This window comes from Lethenteron reissneri, chromosome 18 (genome assembly GCF_015708825.2).
Source record: "Lethenteron reissneri isolate LAM-NWPU_2019-01 chromosome 18, ASM1570882v1, whole genome shotgun sequence".
NCBI lineage: Eukaryota > Metazoa > Chordata > Hyperoartia > Petromyzontiformes > Petromyzontidae > Lethenteron > Lethenteron reissneri.
Genome location: NC_083796.1, coordinates 5,436,320 through 5,457,492, shown reverse-complemented (window position 1 = coordinate 5,457,492; position 21,173 = coordinate 5,436,320). Strand labels below are relative to the sequence as shown.

The following is a 21,173-nucleotide window of genomic DNA, read 5'->3' as shown; positions in this document are numbered from 1 at the left end:
GGGGGGGGGGGCTGGAGGGGGGGGGGGCTGGAGGGGGGGGGGCGACTACCGGATATTGACGGGAGACGCCATTGGATGTGACGCGTCACTTCCGGTGCTATGGTTGAGGCGACGAGCCGCCATCTTATGTAGGGGTGTGGGAGGTGGGGGTGTTTGGGGTGTGGGAGGTGGTTTAGGGGGTATGGGGGGTATAAGGGTTGGGTAGTGTAGGGGGTGTGGATGGGTAGTGTAGGGGGGGTGGGTGGTTTGTCGGGGCTGTAGGGGGTAGGGATTGGGTGTGGGGGGGTATAGAGGGTGTGGGGGGGTATAGAGGGTGTGTGGGGGTGTGTAGAGTGTATGGGGGGGGGGCGAGACTTCATACTTCATCACTGGCGTTACGTTGAGTTACCAAATGCCGTCTTATGTAATCGGTGGTGCAGCGGGGGCACCCGAGTTCGATTCCCTCTCACGGCAGGCGATTATATGAGCCGGTCCTGGGCCTCCCCCAGGTCGACTCAGCCTCAAATGAGTATCGGGTGCGGTGTTTAAACATCACCACGGGGGAGACAAAGGCGGCCGGGCGTGGTGCTGGTCACCCACCCCCTCGTGTGCCGTGCCGGCCTTAATAAGTGCTAGCTAACAGCACTTACCCCAACAGTATATTAAGGCTACAGGGGGATCTTTATACATTAATTTGACTAACATTCACCTGCTTACGATAATTAATTTGACTTAAAGAAACCAAGTGAGAGCACATGGGATGCTCAATTCTGTTTTGAAATGAAGACCTGGAGTGTGAAGCACGTACACGTAGTGTATAGACATCTCAGTGAAAAGGTTGACGAACAGTACTGACGCTTATAATTAACACGTGCACAAATTAAACACGAAGTGACAATCGAAATGCTCACACCAATGTGTTCGCGAGAAGAAAGCTCAAATCAATTCAAGTTCATTTATTTCAAGTTCATTTATTAGGTATAGCCCTGTGAGCCACTCGGCGCTTGAATCGGGTGCAACCGTAACAAACATAAAACAAAAACATGAACAAGAAAACATCTTAAAGTGAATATGTGACTAAGTGCAAACAGAAAATCCAAGAAAAGACAGCAAAATATTGCAGAAAAAACACCGTATACCAACGCTGTGTGCAAAAATCCCAGTGGGATGCAAGTCAAACAACAACCACAAGACAACTTAGATTAAGGCCATCCGTCTTACCCCGTACTACAACAAACAAACATGGCCAAACCAAACAACTTTTCGAATCACCAAAATAAAGCCATGAAAGCAATGAAACAGTGATCAGTGCATGCCGCCAGCCACGAAATATATCAGAAACATGGACAAAGGAAACAATATGCTTGAAGTGACACGGAGACAGAAAAGGGACATGGATCAGGAAACAAAAAATAAATCAGAGGCATACTTGTAGTGTATTGTATTCATAGCTGTCAACCCATACCATTTACCCCGTATTTTTGTACAGGGAAATTGAGCTTTCAGGTCCATACGGCGTACAGCAGTTTCAATACGGGCACATTTTTGTCTATTTGTGTTTCTCCCTAGTGATGGAACTTTGTAGGATGAACGTTGAGATTTATAAGAGCACGGGGTGACCAATAAGGTCTGAATTGGTCTGTAATAAGGTAGGGCAACTGATAAGGGGTTGACAGGTTTGTGTATTTACAATAGAAAGTTGATTTGGCCATAACACATTGCGAAAAGGGATGATGGCCGATGAAAGACTGGGGATGGAATGACAGTCAAATGAAAGAACGGGTCGACAGGACGATCACCAGTAATGGAATTACCAAATTGGCTCTTGTGCTGGATGGAGATGAATTGTAGCATCACGGAATGAAGGGGTGGCGATGTACAGGTGGAGGCATTCATCCTGAAGTAAGATCACGGCTGCTATTATATAGTCGTTAATGATTAAATATTAGATTGCAGTGTTCTTTATACTTGAAAGTGTGTTTTTTTTTCTCTGATCATGTTTTGCTGTTCAGTTTGGATGTTTGCCTTTTTGATGTCAAGTTGAACTCTCATCCGCGGATATTTGTGGGATGTATTCGCAAATGTGAGTCGCGGGTGATAGGGTTGCATATGAGAGTTTACTTTTCATGTTTGTTTTGTTTAACCAGGAGAGGACCCAAGATAATAAGCATAGCAAGAGTGACTAAGGGTCACCAAAACGACAAGCAACAACGTAACCACGAGGTACACACATGAAGCGACTATAAATCAAAGCAAACACAATCAAAATAAAAAAAAGCTCAGGTCGCCCTTGAAAAAGAAGCAACATATCACGTCTCGATGAGTTAATTTAATCTGGTGAAATAAAGGATATAAAACAAAGGTGGAATTTGCTTGCACATGAGGTTTACATACATTTTCAGCTATTCTATTAAAGCGTATATGTTCAGGAGCTAAATGGAAATGTCCAGGTCTGATAAGCCACGATATTAGTTAGAGAGTTCGTGTCGTGTAATATTCTTCCTCCAATGTGTTGCATGGCCACAGCCGCACTGTGGCTTGTCTTTAATTTTCAATTTACGAAGGAGAAGTGCGAATTCGCCTTTTGATGTCTACGGCGAATGTAAAAACCAGTAGGCGTGCGATGCTTGGGTCTGGAATGAGGTGTTTATTCTGGACGTCCACGTTGTTCCACTTTGTCCGCCAGCGTCCCCCCAGACCTGGGTGACATTCTCGGACGGTGACAGTGCGAACTCAGAATCAGAATATGTATTTATCCTGGACGAATCCGATTAGCTATAAAGCTCTTTTTCCCCACAGATCAGGACTTTGAGTCATCCACACAGCTGGTCACAAAAAATAACACGTACGTTACTGGAGGTGCTTGCCATCAATTTAGCAAGAAAGGACAAATTCACAACTTTAACATCCGACAGCTGTTGAATGCAAACGTTGGCCCCTTGATTCTGATTGGTCCGCGCGAGGGGGCGTTGTCCCTTTAATACCCTCCCCCCTGCCACACGTGGCCACTCAGCTGATCGCAGTGACGAGCGCCACGTGGTGGCCATGCTGTGCGCACGGAGCCTCCGCATCCTTGGCCGATCGCTTCACTCACCTCCGCCGTTGTCTCTCCGCTGTCTCTCGGCCATGGCGAGCCTCCTGATAGAGCAGCCCAAGTACTCGTGGCTCAAGGAGCTCGGCCTTCGGGCTGAGAACGACGGCGTGTACAACGGTGTCTGGGGAGGGCGCGGGGAGGTGAGCTCGCAGCTTTGCTAGAATTGCCTAAAAATAGTCGCACTCGTGTACGGGCCGAGCGTTATGTTATGCAATGCAGTGATGTTGATGCATAACTTGACAACTTTTTGGATACCACTTTGGCAGCGGTGCACGAGCACAGACATCAGAAACTCAACACATTAGTCAATAACGTTTCGGTCAGTTGTCCTTCATCTCTGCTGAGTTAAAGGGATTTAGTGCATTAGTTTACCCCATTATAAAAGTATGACCATTCTTTTAATGCAGAGTTAACTTTTTTGCTGCTTTGGATGCAGCATTCTATCACGTGTCACACGCTGTGCCTTTGTTTGACGTGTACAGTATTTGCACACAGAGTCGTGCCATACTAACAAGTGACGCTGCACCATATCGGCACGCCCATCGACTTACGTGTATTGGGTTGTCTCCTGAATGATCTCGCGTGGCTTTCAATTAGATATTGGATGTTCAGCCTTATTCCTGTCAGCCGATTGTTTTCCATTCGCTGAAGGTATTCGCATGTTGCCCCTGGCACGTGAAGGCACCGTTGACTGAAACTGTCGTCGGTGGGTGTTTCATTGCTTTTATGGCTTTATTTTGGTGATTTTGAAAACTTTTTTTTGTTTGGCCATGTTTGTTGTAGTACAGAGTTAGAATGATGGCCTTAATCTAAGTTGTCTTGTGGTTGTTGTTGTTGTTGTTTGACTTGCATCCCACTGGGATTTTTGCACACAGCGTTGGTGTACGGTGCTTTTTCTGCAATATTTTTCTGTCTTTTCTTGGATTTTCTGTTTGCACATAGTCGCAAAGTCAGTTTAAGATGTTTTCTTGTTCTTGTTTTTGTTTGTTGCGGTTGCACCCGATTCAAGAGCCGAATGGCTCACAGGGCTCTACCTAATAAATGAACTTGAAAATGAACTTGAAACTTGTGAAATGCTACGTATGGTACGAAAGTTCTACATACGTACATAGGCAGTGACAATGTTCCTTGCCAGCAATGCGATACTAAGTGGTTCACATCAGATATGTGAACTGTAAGGCAGTCACTTTTTTCCATTTTGGAAACTCATGTACGTGTGTCAGCACACATCTGTGCCAGCATTGCACAGCAATGTGCCACTGCATACCAGTCAAAACACATTCCTGCGGAGGGAGCTGGTAGGAACGTTGGGTTGCTCGGTCAATGGCCAGGGTCAACGGCGGCGTGGTGTATTCCGCAAATATGGCCGACTGTGAGGGCGGGCACAAGCTGGCGTGAGTAGGTCAAACGTTGAGTTTTATAAGGGCACCACGGGGTGATCAGTCCCTCCCCACCAAGCCCCACCCCTCCCACGCACCACCCAGCCCCAACCTCCCACCCAGCCCCTCCCCACCCTCCCCTCCCCACCCAGCCCCTCCCTTCCCACTCAGCCCCTCCCTGCATGACGGACGGACACAATAATCCCCTGTGGGCTGGTGTAACCAGGAGGTTTCTACCAGTATAAAGTGTCAGTGATTTACTGCTAGAATGAGCACTGGCTATTTTCTTCTTAAGCACCACCTCCAATAGGCGGTGCTCATCTGTTTACAGTCCTGCAGAGCCAGTGGTGGAAATTCCACATTCCTAGGGCGAGTCTATCCATAGGACAACCACTTCTTAACCTCTCCACAAAGTCGTAACATTATTGTCGACCCCAGAGAGATGATGATGGGATGTGTCAACGCACAACCAGGATCAGAAATCACAACTGTCCAATTGCAAGGTGTGCATTACATCGGCAATGTTTGCTGAAATTTCAAGTACATTGCGAATATTCATGAAGAGTTGTAATTGACCCTACGTCTTCTGCGTGGCTTTTTTATTCTATGTACTGCCGGAGAAAGTACATCTTCATGTATTTTTTCATACGAATACGTTGTAGTGATTGGATTGCACGGTGTCTGTAACGTACCAAAACCTTGCTAAACATATGTCTGCAATCGACTGTATTGCAAAACCACTCGATTGCGCAAGCTAATGAGTTCACGTTTTTATTTATTATATTGATGATTCTCTTGTGTTGGGATGTTTAGCTCGTGACGTCATACAGCCCTGCTACGAATGAACCCATTGCACATGTGCGCCAGGTATGACTCAACCACTTCACATGTCAAGCTGTCGTTTTGATTGACTTCACACAAAAAATGACAGCAACAAAGCAATGCTCTTGGTTTATCCAGGAAGGCCTCGCCGAGGCTGAAGACTTTGTCAACAAAGTTATGATTGGGATATTTGGCCAGTTCCATTTGAAGGAGTTTTGTGGCTGGGAGCAAACCCAAGCACCTGAAAACCCCCACGTGCATATGAGAGGATGACACTTGAAGCTTCACCGAGATAGATTCAATGATACATTGCGTTACTGCCATCTCCTGGCTATCTCATCTGAAGCCTAGAAACACCTGGTATTCCCAGGCAGTGCGGGGTCACCCTCACAGCGGCTTTTGGCTAGCGATCAAACAATCACGGTCACTGCATCACGTGCTTTCAGATGTGCTTCTGCAGCCGTTTGGAACGCTCTTCGGATATTAGGAAGCCACTGGAGCTATGCACTTTTAAATCTAGAATGAAAACATTTCTTTAGAACTGCCTTTTGTGTTCAGTTTGTTGCCTTACCCTGCACCTCTGATTTAGTACGGTTGGCTACGTACAGTGTGAAAGAAGTTCAACATACATAAATACAGACAAACAGGCTTCGCACTGCCTGGCTTTGTTTTGATGATATTTGGTGCATGCAAGGTGCACTGGTCATAGGGCAGTTGTGGATATCGTAAGACAAATAATGGCAGTTGTCTGATTGAAATATCGTTAAGTACAATATTAATGTTTTGAACTGTTTTGTGTGTGATGGGTTTGCTTTGTTTTTCATAACAGACATCATTGTATCTCACCGCGTCTAGGCCACACTTGCAGATTATGAAGACACTGTGATGAAGGCAAATGAGGCATGGAAAGTTTGGGCAGATGTAAGTTTGTTTCTACTTTTTTATTACTATAAAAGCATTGCTTGCATGCTATTTGTCTATGAAGTGATGCATGTTGTAATTATCTTTTTCCTTCAGATTCCTGCACCGAAGCGGGGTGAAATTGTTCGACAAATTGGTGATGCTTTGAGAAAGAAGATAAAAGTTTTGGGGAATCTGGTAACTAAACTGCTAATTTATTGCTGTTGAAGGCCTCGCATTAAGTACCATCACGAATTATTTCTGCAATTGTTAATCACTTTACACCCAACAATTTAATGCATTTATCAACAAAAAATCAAAACATGTTTTTTTTTATGCACATCCTACAGCTCTAGTTGCTGTAGTACATATCACCAGATAGAGTTTGGCATGTATATATATATATATGCGAGTTCAAAGCACGTAAGATTATGAGGAGCCCCCGATTGAATGTATTAACATGGTTTGTTAATGCGTTGGCATGAAGGTGTCGCTAGAGATGGGCAAGATCGGAGTGGAAGGGTTCGGAGAGGTGCAGGAGTACGTAGACGTCTGTGACTACGCCGTGGGGCTGTCGCGTATGATTGGCGGCCCAGTCCTGCCCTCTGAACGTACGTTACGCACTACCGCTCCACGATGATTGGCCGCATATCACGCGCAACATTAACGGTTTGTAGGGGCGCCACGGTGGCGAGCTGTTAATTACCTCGCCTGATATACAGGAGATTGTGGCTTCGATCTAGACTGATGCCTGTATATTTGGAGTTTGCATGTTCTCCCTGTAGTTATATGGATTTTTCTCCCGGTTCTCCGGTTTTTCCCTCTACATTTAGTAACATGCATGTACAGTATTTGGAAGTTGTAAATATCCACATGATAAGCCACTTTGTTGAGCTATCAATTGTGACCAGGTCTCTTCTGAAAAAAGAGTTATCTAGCTCTGTGGGTCTTACCTCGTAAAATATAAATAGTTTCAATAGTTTTTTATATGGCTATATCATTAACTAAATGTTGACTAATCTCTGCAGTGATCCAAATGTTAAGCTTTTTGGCAAAGTTCAATTTGCACTCACAACTAGCTGTTACTTATTCACATTTGTAATTCATTACAAACGTTGTTATTTGACTGTTTAATAATTTCTGATTTTCTCTTGTGCTAGGCCCTGGACATGCCTTGATTGAGCAGTGGAATCCAGTGGGTCTAGTGGGAGTCATCACAGCCTTTAACTTCCCCGTGGCTGTGTATGGTTGGAATAATGCACTTGCGCTTGTCTGTGGGAACTGCTGTTTGTGGTGAGCAATGCTTAATTATGTTCAGCCTCTTGGATACACAGTGTTAGGGCAGTCACGTGACCGAGCAACGGCACGTTTGCCGCTTGTCGGGAGAGATTCGCTGTTTGAGCAGATGCTACACTGGGCACGTGGACCATATATAAGAGCCATTGCTTTACAGTGGACGTTAAAGATTTCGTGACATTCGAATGAGAGTAGGACGAGTGTGCTGTAGCCATGGTCCAAATATGATAATTGCTCGCAAATGAATTGAGGGGAAAAAATGGCATAGCAACATCACCCCCCCTAGAGGTAGGGCATTTCCATTTTCATGCCGGTGCTGCATGCATGTTATGAAGCAAAGGGACATCTGCCAAGTCACAGGGTTTTGATTTGCCTTGTGATTTTGTTCTTTTAGGAAAGGTGCACCAACCACTCCACTAACAAGTGTGGCTGTTACCAGGTGAGCTGCTACATTTCCATTAATTTGGTTTCAGGACTAAGGCCTGTATATTTAAATATGACATTTCATCATCATATTTTATAGAGTTGATCAGCCCTAGTCAATACACTGCTGGATGAAGGCCTCCCCAAACTGTCACCATTCCTCACAATGATTTGATGCAACAATCCATCTAGCGCCTACACACGGCTTGTTTCATCCCTCCATCCCCTCAGTGGACGTCTTCTCGGACTCATTCAATCCCTTGGCTGCCACTGTCATTATTGCCCAATGGCAATCGTACCCTACCCAAGCCCACTTTTTCAATTAGAATAATGTTTTAACCTGCATATGATCTGTAATTCATTGTCTTCTATTCTTGCCTATGGCGATATTTTCAGGAACGAAATGCCAATGTCGAGGTCTACTAGTCACGATGAGAGGGCGCCAAGAGAGAGCTTGCGTAGTATAGCTATTCCTCCTCCATTGCAGGAGAGCATACTACAGTGGTTTAGCTACATGGTCAGTAGTTTGGTTTGCATGGCCACTTTCGCACTGTGGCTTGTCTTTTATTTTTCATTTATGAAGGAGATGTGCGCAGTGGCCTGTTGATGTTTTGTTTGCAGTTGGTGGGTACACCAGTGTCTTCGAAGAATGTAAAAGTCAGGAGGTGTGATGTTTAGGTCTCAAATGAGGTGTTTATTGTCTAATCAATGATAGAGTTGCTTATTTATAATTGCAAGATGCGTCTTCTAATGTCTTTTTATATTCCAAAATCAGAATTGTTGCAGAGGTTTTGGAGAGCAATAATCTTCCTGGAGCTATTTGCTCATTGACTACTGGTGGCGCTGACATTGGGTATGTGTGAAATGGAACATTGGAGATTTATCTCAACAACACCCACTTAAATGCTTTATGTATCTATTTAAAACACTGCATTTACGCAATTGTAACAAAATAATATTGAATTATACGTTATACGTAGGGATGATAAAACACATGTCGCTATCATCATCATCATCAGCCATGGTCAATCCACTGTGGGATGAAGGCCTCCCCAAACTGCCGCCAACTTTCACACTCCTAAGATGCAACAATCCATCTGGCACCTGCACACATGCTGATTTAATTGCTCCATCTTCTCGTTGGTTGTACACTATGATGTGACACATCAGTATACAATCACATCTTCGATAAGCACGGTTGGCGATTTACGGTGCAAAAGAAGTTCAACATACTACATTTTTTGCTGCTTTGAAAAAATAAATAAAAATGCACTATGTCTTTGGACCAATGTTTTTATTTCTATTGCAGCACGGCTATTGCACGAGATGAGCGTATACCGCTGGTGTCCTTTACTGGCAGTACTCCAGTCGGCAAGCAGGTGGCTCTCATGGTACAAGAACGCTTTGGTAAGCAAATCAACAGAGCAATGGATTGATCTGAAAAACACATGCAAGTTAATAATGTGATTACTACATGGTGATTAAATTCCTTAATTGTTTCATATGACGTCTTTTCCATCAGGTAACAAGCTGCTGGAGCTTGGGGGAAACAATGCCATCATTGGTATGCAAACATTGTTAATATAGTCATAATTTAAATGTATCTTAGTATTAATCTAGTTGACGGCAGCCTGTGGCATTTTATTCAAGCCATAGTTTGTGGATTCCATTTTGTCATTCTATGTGTCTGGTTGACGACAGCAGTCATAAATGTAATGCACTATGGATTATTTAGCTGCTATACATTTCCAACATGATCAGCCACTTTGTTGAGCTATCATTTGTGGCCCAGGTCCCTTCTGAAAAAAAAGTTAATTGCTCATTTGGCTTCATGTGGTAAAATAAAAATATATTTTTTATTTGTATACTTTGCATTCCTATCGTGCCTGTGCATAGTTTGTTGTTGAAACTTCTGACCTGCCCCGACTGGACAACTGTGAAAAAAAGCTTTATAGCTCATCGGATTCCTCTAGTATAACTTAAGATTCTGATCAAATGTTTGTACGTTTGTTGCACAATTCCCCCCCCCCCCCCCCCCACGAATATCATCATGTCAGTCAATCAGTATACTTAGAAAATATATTTTTTATACATATATAGTCAATTACCATTTTTGTTCTTCCTCAATGCACTGAAAGTCTCTAATGACGTTATTAAATTATCTTAGTCTGCGTCTTCATTCAGACAAGTTAATTTCATCTCATCATAGTCTGCAATGCTTAGGTGGGTAGCTGTAATAATCATCACGCTTGATGATTTTTGTGCACTCATAGTCATGATTGACGAATAAAAAACTGCCGTTGACATTTTGTTAACAAAATGAACGTTGCACGCAGGTTCCGTTTGTACGAGGGTAAACCAAATTGGAAAAGGATCTCTTGCACACTGTGCTTTTATGTTCCGAGTGCATCTTTGCGGTTACAAATGTGCTTGTTTTTGTCTTGGCAGTAATGGACGATGCAGACCTGAATCTGGTGATCCCCGCAGTGCTCTTTGCTGCAGTGGGGACAGCTGGACAGCGTTGCACCACTACCCGCAGGCTGGTAAGGCAGTGCAGGTGAAAGGTTGGCCATTGTACAAGCAGTCTATGTAGGCTGATCATAGTAAACAGGTGAATAGATCTGACCAATTAACACCCACTCTTAGATTTACCAAACACTCATAAATGGAACCGACAAAACATCCAAATAAATTTTACCAATTTGTTTAATTTGTACTTTCAGGCAAATTAATCGGCAAATCTTACGGAGCAGTGCGCCCCATGTGTCCGACAATCATCAGATGCAAGTTTCACAGGACATAAATTTTAAATAAAATCCTTGAAATTGCTTTTCTATCTTTTCCACACGAGGGGGCACAAGTTCTTCTGTGAGATTGTCACGTGACATTCAAACCATTTTAATTGTTTAATGCTCAGAGCTGGAATTTAGCTAAATCGAGTGTAAAATCTAATTTTATATAATCATCTTTGGTAACCGGAATGAGAACATCACCTCGCTATACCTGAGGAACCCAGTTTTAATCACAGGTAGCATCCTGAATTTGAACCCAGAATGTTATCTCTGCCAACTCGGCACTCTTACATCTGTGCCACCTGGCTACCTCTTACTCAAGAATTTTTTTTGAATTTATAGTCTTTCTTGCATAAACAAATAATATAATAATATACGTGTTGTTATATTTGACATAATGTAGCACTCCGATTGCAGTGTAGAGCATATGCATTGTGTTTTTTTCTTCTTCTTCATCATGCAGCTGCAAATTTTTTTTATTTTTGTATGTGGTTTAATATGTGATAGATAATTGATTGTTGATCAATACTAATTGAGAAGATTAAATCTCAATGGAAGGCCTTTTCAACTCCCTTGAATAACAGGCATTGTCTCGGTGGATCTCAAACAGTTCTAAATGAACCTCATTGATTGATTGATTGAACGTGCTGTGCCACTTTCCTGCCCAGATTTTGCACGAGAGCATTCATGATAAGGTGGTGGAATCATTGGTGAAAGCCTACAAACAGGTTCGCATTGGAGATCCTCTGGATGGTAAGGGCTCTGGAGTCCAAAACTCAGCTCCTGGATTTTAGTAAATTCCTCTTTCAATAGACTCCTTTCAAAATAATAATATTGGTCGCAAAAGCCTACGTGTTTAAACTTCTTTCAAAAGCTATTACATCTCTGTCGGCAAGAAAGTTGAGTGAATTCCTAGTGGGACGTGACCCATCCATGAACTCTTGCAGACATTGGCAAAAAATTCTGTTCAGCATTTTCACGCTAAATTCATTTGACATTTAAATAATTCAACACCTGCTTCCCAAGGAATGCCAATTTTGGGAAAAGATTAATATCTATAAATCGCTGACAGCTTCATTACATTAAGTCCTTGGCATTTATTGGAATGGCTTAAAAAGCTGTTGTGGCACTTAAAGTTATACGGAAAGTAACTTGAGCAATCTTGGCATTTCTGTCCAGCTAATACCTTGTACGGGCCGCTGCATGCCAAGCAATCGGTGGAGATGTTCAAGGCAGCGGTGGAACAGGCTGTGAAGCAAGGAGGAACTGTGGCGTGTGGTGGCAAGGTCCGTTTGTTTGCAATACCTATGGAGTTACATTTTTAAGTATCAGCCCAGAAATTTCTTATTTGTTTAACATCTTCACATTTGAAATGTTGTTGGCAGAATTGTACAAATCCACTTTACCCTGAGATTTTTTTTTATAAGCAAGGCTGTCGCAAACTGCAAGTCTGTCTATTCTAGCTAATGATTTTCTGAGCATCCTTAATGTCATTTGTAAATGGCACATAAACAGACAGCCAGTGGCTTGTCTTTAGCAAAACAAAAACAAATTAATGTACATTATCTGAATGTATTTCAGTCATAAGAAAACGTATCAGGAAATTGGGTGATTTAAGTTTGATTGCCATCCATGGATATCAAGTGATATCCAAACTGTTGTCAAGTATGAGCAGATGACACTTAGGACCCAACACTACGCCTTTATGCAGCAGTGGATTTGCAATTCATTTCTTTAGAACAGTTTTTAGTGTTTCTTATTAGTACGGTTAGCTACGTAGAGTGCGAAAGAAGTTCAACATACATACATACATACGACAAAGGGATGTAAATGTAGAACTTAACTCTATGGGAACTGTGCAATAGCGTGCCACAGTGAAAACCACAGGTTCATGCAAATTTTTGGCCAGTGTGTGCTTGTCGAAGAATGTAGCTCAACATGCCCAGGAGGGTAGTGTTTTAGTTACAGACGAAATAGTTATGGTCCACATTGCGGGTTGTGAACCGCATGATCATGAGGTCTGGGAGTGTCCAGTTTAATGCGGTTCTTTGACTTGCGGTTGATTTGAAGGGTGCAGGAGCTGAATTGTAAAAATCACAAAGATACAATGTGCATATTTCGATTTAAAGCTTTCGTGACTGCAGGGATTCATCTTCTTGGTTCTTTCGGTAAAGTCACGTGGAAGGGAAGTAATAAAATAATAAAAATAAAACATAATAAAATAATATAATATTATGTTTTATTTTTATTATTTTATTACTTCCCTTCTACGTGACTTTACCAAAAGAACCAAGAAGATACAATGTGCATTTTTATTTTTCTAGGTTATTGACCGACCTGGAAACTTTGTGGAGCCAACCATCATCACAGGCCTGAAGCATGACGCCGCCATCGTTCACCAGGAGACGTTCGCTCCAGTGCTGTACGTCCTGAAATTTAAGGTAAGCGTTCTACACGATTAGATTACACTTTTAATGTACGGAACAACGTCGCATGTTTGATTGTCACATATCCCGCCCTGGCCAATTATAACCGGCCACACCCAGCGCAGTGTTTGTGCACGGTGGTGTAACTGTCATTTCTATAGATATTCACATATCCGACCTTTTAACATATACCTCAGTCCCCAGCTCGTCAGATAAGTGATGTACTGTATATATACACTTACTACTCTTCATCTCTGATGGGACATACGGCTACAAACGAGCTCACTGTTTTTATAATTAGTAGTTATTTCCACTTTCATAAGAATTTTTCTGAAACGTACTGTTTGGACATTTCTTCTCGCAAGATTTATTTCTGCACATATTTTATTTTTGTGTTGGTTCAATGTGCCATCAGGCTCTAAAGTGTATTGAACTCGAGCTGTGTGTGGGTGTAATGAAGATGTTTTAATCTAAGTTGTCTTGTGGTTGTTGTTGTTTAACTTGCATCCCACTGGGATATTTGCACACAGCGTTGGTGTACGGTGATTTTTTCTGCAATATTTTGCTGTCTTTTCTTGGATCTTCTGTTTGCACATAGTCACTTTAAGATGTTTTCTTGTTCATGTTTTTGTTTTTTGTTTGTTGCGGTTGCACCTGATTCAAGAGCCGAATGGCTCACAGGGCTATACCTAATAAATAAACTTTGGTATGTGGTGTACAGGCTTTTGAAGAGGCCATTGCGTGGAACAATGAGGTGAAGCAGGGTCTTTCTAGCAGCATCTTTACCCAGGACCTGGGAAGAATCTTCACGTGGCTTGGGTAAGGGTAGTAATTGTGGTAAACAACAGTGCAATTGCATTTGTAGTTCACGTATTCAGCTTTGCCAACAAGTTCACGCCATGCAGTTTAACGTGCAGATTGGCAAGGGAACCGAGGTCCCCTGTGGTTATAGCGGGACTCTACGAAGTTTGGCATGACATGCAGCACCACACTCTCGACCGCCTTTGTCTCCTCAGCACTGATTTTGACACACTTCTCTGGGTGCTCGTATAAGATTGAGTCGACCTAAGGGAGGTCCAGGACCGGTTCAGATAATTACCATGCATGTTAGCCATGGCCAGGAATTTAACTCGGGAAGATGACATCCGTATGAATACATGTGTTGGCGATTAAAAACACATCTTGACCAGATAAGTTGCTAAATTGCTCAGCAAATGTGCTTGTTTCTAAGTGTACTCTTTTTTTTTATACTGATACTGTGAATTGAGCGAATTAGCTTCTAGTTGAATAAATTTTCTGTAATTGAGACTTGGTTAAAAGGATAAAACAATAACTGACCAGTGACGCACTTGATTGGAAGATGTGTTCTTGCTGTTGTCGTGAGCTCTTAAAATGAAAAGGCTGGCTTGAAAAATGGCCCTTTAGGGGTGCATTTGTAAATAGCTGAAAAAATACATCTCAGACGTCTGAAACCCCCAAAAAATGCTGCTATAATTTCAGGCCAAAAGGTTCTGACTGTGGAATCGTGAATGTGAACATCCCCACGAGCGGTGCGGAGATTGGTGGTGCCTTTGGTGAGTGCTGCTTTGTCTGCTGATTTAATGCATGTGCTATCGGAACAATGGATTTAGTGATATTTATTTGGTTGGAAATAACTTTCCGCTGCAGTGTTCTAAGGTTGTTAAAATTCCTCTTGCATCTCTGCCGTGTACAACCACCATCTGGCGGAGAGCATCTTTATGTAACGTGCGCAGCGAGGACTTTGAGAACGGTCAAGGCAAGACTATGGACTTTGGAGACATTGCAGATCTTAAATATAAATGTGGCAACAGTTGACTGATCCTTCAGACCATTCTACATCTCTTCTAAATCCATTTTGGATTGGTGAAGTGGGGGGGAGCGGGGGGGCTGTTTGGTGGGAGGGGATGGGAGAGGTACAGGATCAGCTAAGGTCACACTCGCCACTTGTGATAGCTCTCCATGACTGCAAATTCATCGGATTCGTAGCACGATGCGCTCAATGTTGTCTCAACGCTCCACCCCTCACTGACCAATAAGGTGAAGTATGGTCAAACAATCCCCCAAGGACTGACACTGCATGGGGAGGTCTTCATCCAGCAGTAGATTGACAAATGGGCTGTAAATCATGAGACTATGCACCCGGCTTGATGCTGCCATGGCATTGCCGTAGCGTCGTGGTTAGCACCACGAGATTTACAGAGGTCACCGGTTCCAGTGAAGGTTTATTCAATCTCACCCGCCTCTGTTCAGCCAGCAGTATACACGGGTACACCACAGTTCGTCGACCAGACTGTCTACTTGGTGAAGGTGAAGTGTGAATATTTCAAACCCTCATCCAATACATCTGACCAGTGTGGAAGTGGAGGCCAAATATCATGTAGAGGGGCTCTCTGCAGCTCTCAGTCATGTAGAGATGATTCCATCAGCAGTGGTGTGAGCATGCAATTGCAGGGCCGCACCTTTATCCTCTTACCGACATAGGTTTTAATTCTAGATTTGAAGCTTTCGTGACTGCAATATTAATAAAAGTATGCAGCCCTTGCCCCACCACCTTCTCCAACCATTATATAAACGGAGTGGTAGCTTCTGCAATCTCTCATTTACTTGATACAGCTGTCGTGGCTGTGACGGTACCACCTGAAGACGGAAGCTTGTGTTGCCTCCGAAACGTCGTGATTTTTATTTTATTTTACTTTTTAATGTTTTTTACCTACGTGACTTTAACGAAAAAAACTAAGAATATAAAAGACGTACACATGCCCCCACTGTCCCTGTATCTCTTTGCGTGCAGGTGGAGAGAAGCACACTGGTGGGGGCCGCGAGTCTGGCAGCGATTCTTGGAAGCACTACATGCGGCGGTCCACTTGGTGAGAACGAGGCCTTTAAATGTAGCCTGCGACAGTTACAAATGTGCATTGTAAGGCAATGCAAGTCGTAAATGAATGATTTATGTTTACGATGATTGTATATGTTCAAAAGCAAATAGTGCCCGTAGTTACTCTGCTTGTCAACAAGTTAAACTTGTCTTCTTGGTTCTTTCGGTAAAGTCACGTAGAATGGAAATAACAAAATAACAAAATAAAACATAATAAAATAATTCTCACGACGTTTCGGCCACAACGCAAGTAGCCGTCCTCAGGTGAAGGTCTGTCGGGAGACATCCATTCATTCAGACGCTGTCTCCCGACAGACCTGGTCTTCACCTGAGGATGGCTACTTGCGTTGCGGCCGAAACGTCGTGATAATTATTTTATTATGTTTTATTTTGTTATTTCCATTCTACGTGACTTTACCAAAAGAACCAAGAAGATGAATCCCTGCAGTCACGAAAGCTTTAAATTGAAAAGTTAAACTTGATAACACTTGAGTTTTCGCAGCCGCTTAAAATCCAAGTGCCGTTTTTCCGGGTTGGGCTGTATGTAGAGTGTTTCTTCTCTCGGGCTTTCGCCGCGCACAACTCAGCTCCTGAAGATGTATGCAGCTGTGCGTGGTGGAAGCTTGAGAGAGGAAATGCTCGACACGCAGCCCAAATCCGGAACACCGCACTTGGAGCGAGTCAACTTGGTTCACCTCCCTTTCAAATGTGTTTGTCCATCAACCATTCTGATAACTGGGCATAGTTCTCCTATGCGAGTCGAAAACACAATGCATCTGAGGTTACTATAAGCAACTTAACAGGCTCGTCAACAACACCTTGAGTGGCCTCTCAATGAACATATCACAAGCGATGTTTAGGGCAATGTTCCTTCTTAGAGAGGCTAGAGAGAGAGAGAGGGTGTTAAGGGTTTGATACTGCATTCTACACCATGGGGCCTGATTAGATTTTTACATTTTAAAACATGACCAGTTAAAAAAAAACTGCATATTAAGAGTTAACTAATAGTTGCTATTGAGTTAACTATAAATAATTTAAGTAAATAGTAATACACTCATTGTGTGTGTGTGTATATATTAAAAAAAAACTCAACACATTTGTCAATAACGTCAAGTTACATTTGAACCTTACAATATTGATCATTAAAATATTTAATTTTGTGATTCAATTGCAGGTGTACAATGAGACGAAAAAAATTCACATTTTATCAATGCATTTTAACAAGAATAGTTGGTGATTATTACTTTTGTTCCTTTTCAATATTTAATGCCGCTAATTATATCTATACACCGTTTTTACTGTTTCACAGCACTATCAACTACAGCAAGAACCTACCATTGGCACAAGGCATCAAGTTTGAGTAATGAGTGGCTGCAAGCATTGGCGATCGCGATGTTCGTATTTCAAAAGGACCCAAGAAAAGTGGCTTTGTGCTGATTAAGGCATTTTTGCTATTTACGAGACAACTCATTTAGATTTAGAATAATGCTTCCATTTTCATAAACGTATCTCAAGTGCCCTTTTTTGCAACTAGGAGCCGGTCTTGTTTGTACCAAACGCTGAGTCCTAATCACAAAACACAGCAAAATGTGTTCATTATTTCTCACACAAACGGTTAATTTCATTTCATTTTAAAATGAAACGTTGCTTTGCAAGCTATAATTTACCAGGAAAGGAAATGACACGGTTTATCTGGCATAGTGCTTTGATATAATTTACTGTTCTGTGTACACGTAGTGATAAGATGAAGAAAGAGCGATGAATAAAATATGCTTTTTGAAAGTCTTTTGTCTTGGCCTTTAATTATTAAAGCAAACCAATGACCCCCTCCCCATTGTCTTGTTGCTCATTGTGGTATTACTCCGACCTGTTTAATTAAAGTTGTACGACCATACATTTGCTTGCAGGCTTTTACCTGCCATTGGAACACAATGTTTGCACAGTAATACGGGTGAGGACATTTTTTCGGTGCAGTGGCAAGACACATTTTTGCAGTACAGTAATTTACACAATTAGTTTCAGTGAATATTCACATACAAGTTAAAATGAAGGTTCATCTCATTTCCGAATCTGGCTTTGCGTCACCGAGGTTAGAGTTGGGATATCTGATTGGTGACCGATTATCGATTCAATTACTCGAGTAATCGGGCAATGCAATTTGCAACAGAGTTGCATCTTTGCCCACGTGTGCTACTGGATGGGAGCTGTTGGGCAGGGTTTGGTGACGAACTTGGCGTAATGTTGGGGCGGTGGGGGGGTCTGCTGACCTCGGAGGTGCACGATGCTGCGGGGATTCTGAGTCATCCGCCACGCAAAAGTTGACAATTTTCAATCGATTGACCAACTTAATTGGATAATGCAAGCTGTAGACGGAGGCCATCTCCAGAGTGGTCCAGATGTCTCAACTCCCCCAATTGACCGATTTTTTCCCCCTTTGCATATTCCTGTTTTAAATAAACCGTATTTGTTTCAGATGACTGATACGATGCTATTAAATTAAGCTATGTCCTTTTTAAATTGCTTGCATTACACACCCATTGGTATACAAATATTAAGCTTCAGAGGATTGAATAGGGGGGGTCACAAGACATCTGGACCATCATGGACACGGCATAAGCCTTGATTACGTTGAATTTGTTTTGCGATGCGCATGGTGGAAGTATGGCCAAACAAAACCCTCAATGCCCACGCGGGGTGGGGGGCCTTAATAAAGCAGCGGGCATGACTCGGGTCCGTAAATTCAATGCACGGCGAAGAAAGTAACTTCATGGTGTTTATCTTCTTGGTTCTTTTGGTAAAGTCACGTAGAAGGGAAATGATAAAATAATAAAAATAAAACAAAATAATTCTCACGACGTTTCGGCCAAAATAATTCTCACGATGTTTCGGCCACAACGCAAGCACCCGTCCTCAGGTGAAGAACCTGAGGACGGCTGCTTGCATTGTGGCCGAAACGTCGTGAGAATAATTTTATGTTTTATTTTTATTATTTTATCATTTCCCTTCTACGTGACTTTACCGAAAGAACCAAGAAGATGAATCCCTGCAGTCACGAAAGCTTTAAATCGAAATTCATGGTGTTTGTTCCACAATATCAAACGCAATTACGCATTGCTGCGTTATTGTGCGGGGAGGGGGGGCTTTAAGTGTAATGCATTACACTTATGCTGTTCTTGATGTAATCGTCCTAATTCTCAAAACGTTGAGGTAATAGACTGCCATTTACGCAGATGGGACCAAATTATGTTTACTGGCCTTGGGGCAAGATTGACTTTAATCCTGGCTCTAATGCTTGCTGTACCTTGAAAAACATAAGAATATGTTTTACCCTTTCTGACAATAAAACGGGTGTTAAGATGTCTAACAACTAAATATAATTTTTGTTACAAGGAATCAAGTCGCCATTAACCACACGTACATGCAAACAAACGTGCTCCGATAATTAAATAGGCATTGTCTTTGAAACTGATTGGCTTGCACTAGAGGCAGCCTTCTTTAGTCTCGCCAATGTCGGGCCAGAGAAGGCCAAAAGGCGAACAATACAAAGACAATGCACTAGCTGTGCCATTATTGGCGATTTGCGTCAATCGGGAAAACCTTCAGCCAGCAGAGAGAGCCATTGAGCCCTTGTTGAAATTTAGCTTTTTTTCTGTTGATTATAAACCAATTCTAGATTTGAAGCTTTCGTGACTGCAAGGATTCATATTCTTAGGTTTTTTCGGTAAAGTCACGTAGGTAAAAAATAAAAATTATACCTGATGATGATTGCTTGTGTTGCAATCGAAACGTCGTGATTTTTATTTTAATTTTATTTTACTTTTATTAATTTCAATTTAAAATTTTTACCTACGTCATTATAAACCAGTTTTGCAATGTAAATGCGCCGTCTGCCTAAACCAGACATGTTTATGGTTCATCGTGTATTTGAAGGTGTAAGTTTGAACTGGGAATTTGTACTTATGAATTTCCCTTTATTTCCACGGTTTATTTTTAAACGTGCAGAACAAGGAAATGTGTACTGTCTCGGCCTCGCTGTGTGCTGCGTTGCACCACTATCCGAGTAGTTAACCTCGAAATTCAATAAACCTTCAGAGCCAGGGTGAACATCTGAATCCAAACGTATTTAATTAATAGAACGAGGTAAAACTGATGGAAAAACAACACAAAATACAGCATCTGTTAATACTTGCAATATCGATACAATTAATAAACACAAGGAGCATCATAACATTGTCTTAGATAACATGAAACTCAACAATAGGTCCTGGTTGGACCAGGTACCTAAATTAACACTGAATAGCTACACAAGAGAATAAGCTACTGTGTTAAGTAAGGTCACATTGTGTAATCACCATACTGCAGCCTAAATGTACAGCACTGCACATCACATTGAACTGTGGATGAGATACTTCTTCATCCTTGCTCTCAAGATCGCATTAAAATTACATGGGTACAAGTCTGGCTCGACTTATCCAATTACAAGTAACATTCCCAATAATGCAAGTGGCATGCTTCGTTGTTAACTAGGCCTCATATTAACATAAACATTTAACAGCATTATAAAGGCATTTTCAGCATTATAACGGCAATCCAAACATTATAACAGCATTCCCACTCTGAGTAATGGCTGACACCCTGCCTCATGGCTTAGAGAATCTTAAATCGTAACTTCCTGGTCACGTGACCAAACTCAACACCATATCAGGAAATTCGTGTGTAATCAACACCCCCATACCTGCCATGGGGCAGAACATGTACAAAACGTTTATCCGTGACCCTATTATTCCCCGTTCCACATAAAACTATTATCAGCGGTCATATATCTTCTTGGTTCCTTCGGTAAAGTCACGTAGAAGGGAAATAATAAAATAATAAAAATAAAACATAATAAAATAATTCTCACGAAGTTTCGGCCACAACGCAAGCAGCCGTCCTCGGGTGAAGACCAGGTCTGTCGGGGAGACAACATTCAGACGCTGTCTCCCCGACAGACCTGGTTTTCACCTGAGGACGGGTGCTTGCGTTGTGGCCGAAACGTCGTGAGAATTATTTTATTATGTTTTATTTTTATTATTGTATTATTTCCCTTCTACGTGACTTTACCGAAAGAACCAAGAAGATGAATCCCTGCAGTCACGAAAGCTTTAACGCGGTCATATAATCTTC

At 42.2% G+C, this 21,173-nt stretch overlaps 1 protein-coding gene across 1 annotated transcript; it reads left to right on the top strand.

The window, feature by feature from the left end:
- The first annotated feature begins 2,978 nt into the window (after positions 1–2,978).
- On the top strand, positions 2,979–17,792 carry ALDH7A1 (aldehyde dehydrogenase 7 family member A1). The gene is made up of 18 exons (XM_061553525.1): positions 2,979–3,213; positions 5,266–5,319; positions 6,130–6,195; positions 6,292–6,372; positions 6,662–6,785; positions 7,335–7,467; positions 7,865–7,909; positions 8,669–8,746; positions 9,203–9,300; positions 9,416–9,457; positions 10,342–10,436; positions 11,354–11,438; positions 11,865–11,971; positions 13,010–13,126; positions 13,833–13,930; positions 14,612–14,685; positions 15,924–15,999; positions 17,317–17,792. Exons 1-18 carry the CDS (start codon positions 3,025–3,027, stop codon positions 17,369–17,371), a joined length of 1,617 nt encoding a protein of 538 aa, XP_061409509.1. The 5' UTR covers positions 2,979–3,024; the 3' UTR covers positions 17,372–17,792.
- The last annotated feature ends 3,381 nt before the right edge of the window (positions 17,793–21,173 follow it).

What these genes read in the sequence shown, in the direction of transcription:
- ALDH7A1 (XM_061553525.1), top strand. Translation starts at nt 3,025, where the DNA reads ATGCTGTGCGCACGGAGCCTCCGCATCCTTGGCCGATCGCTTCACTCA. An exon ending in GGGAAACAATGCCATCATTG is followed by an intron (nt 9,458 to 10,341) that starts GTATGCAAACAT and finishes TTGTCTTGGCAG; the next exon opens with TAATGGACGATGCAGACCTG. An exon ending in GCACCACTACCCGCAGGCTG is followed by an intron (nt 10,437 to 11,353) that starts GTAAGGCAGTGC and finishes TTTCCTGCCCAG; the next exon opens with ATTTTGCACGAGAGCATTCA.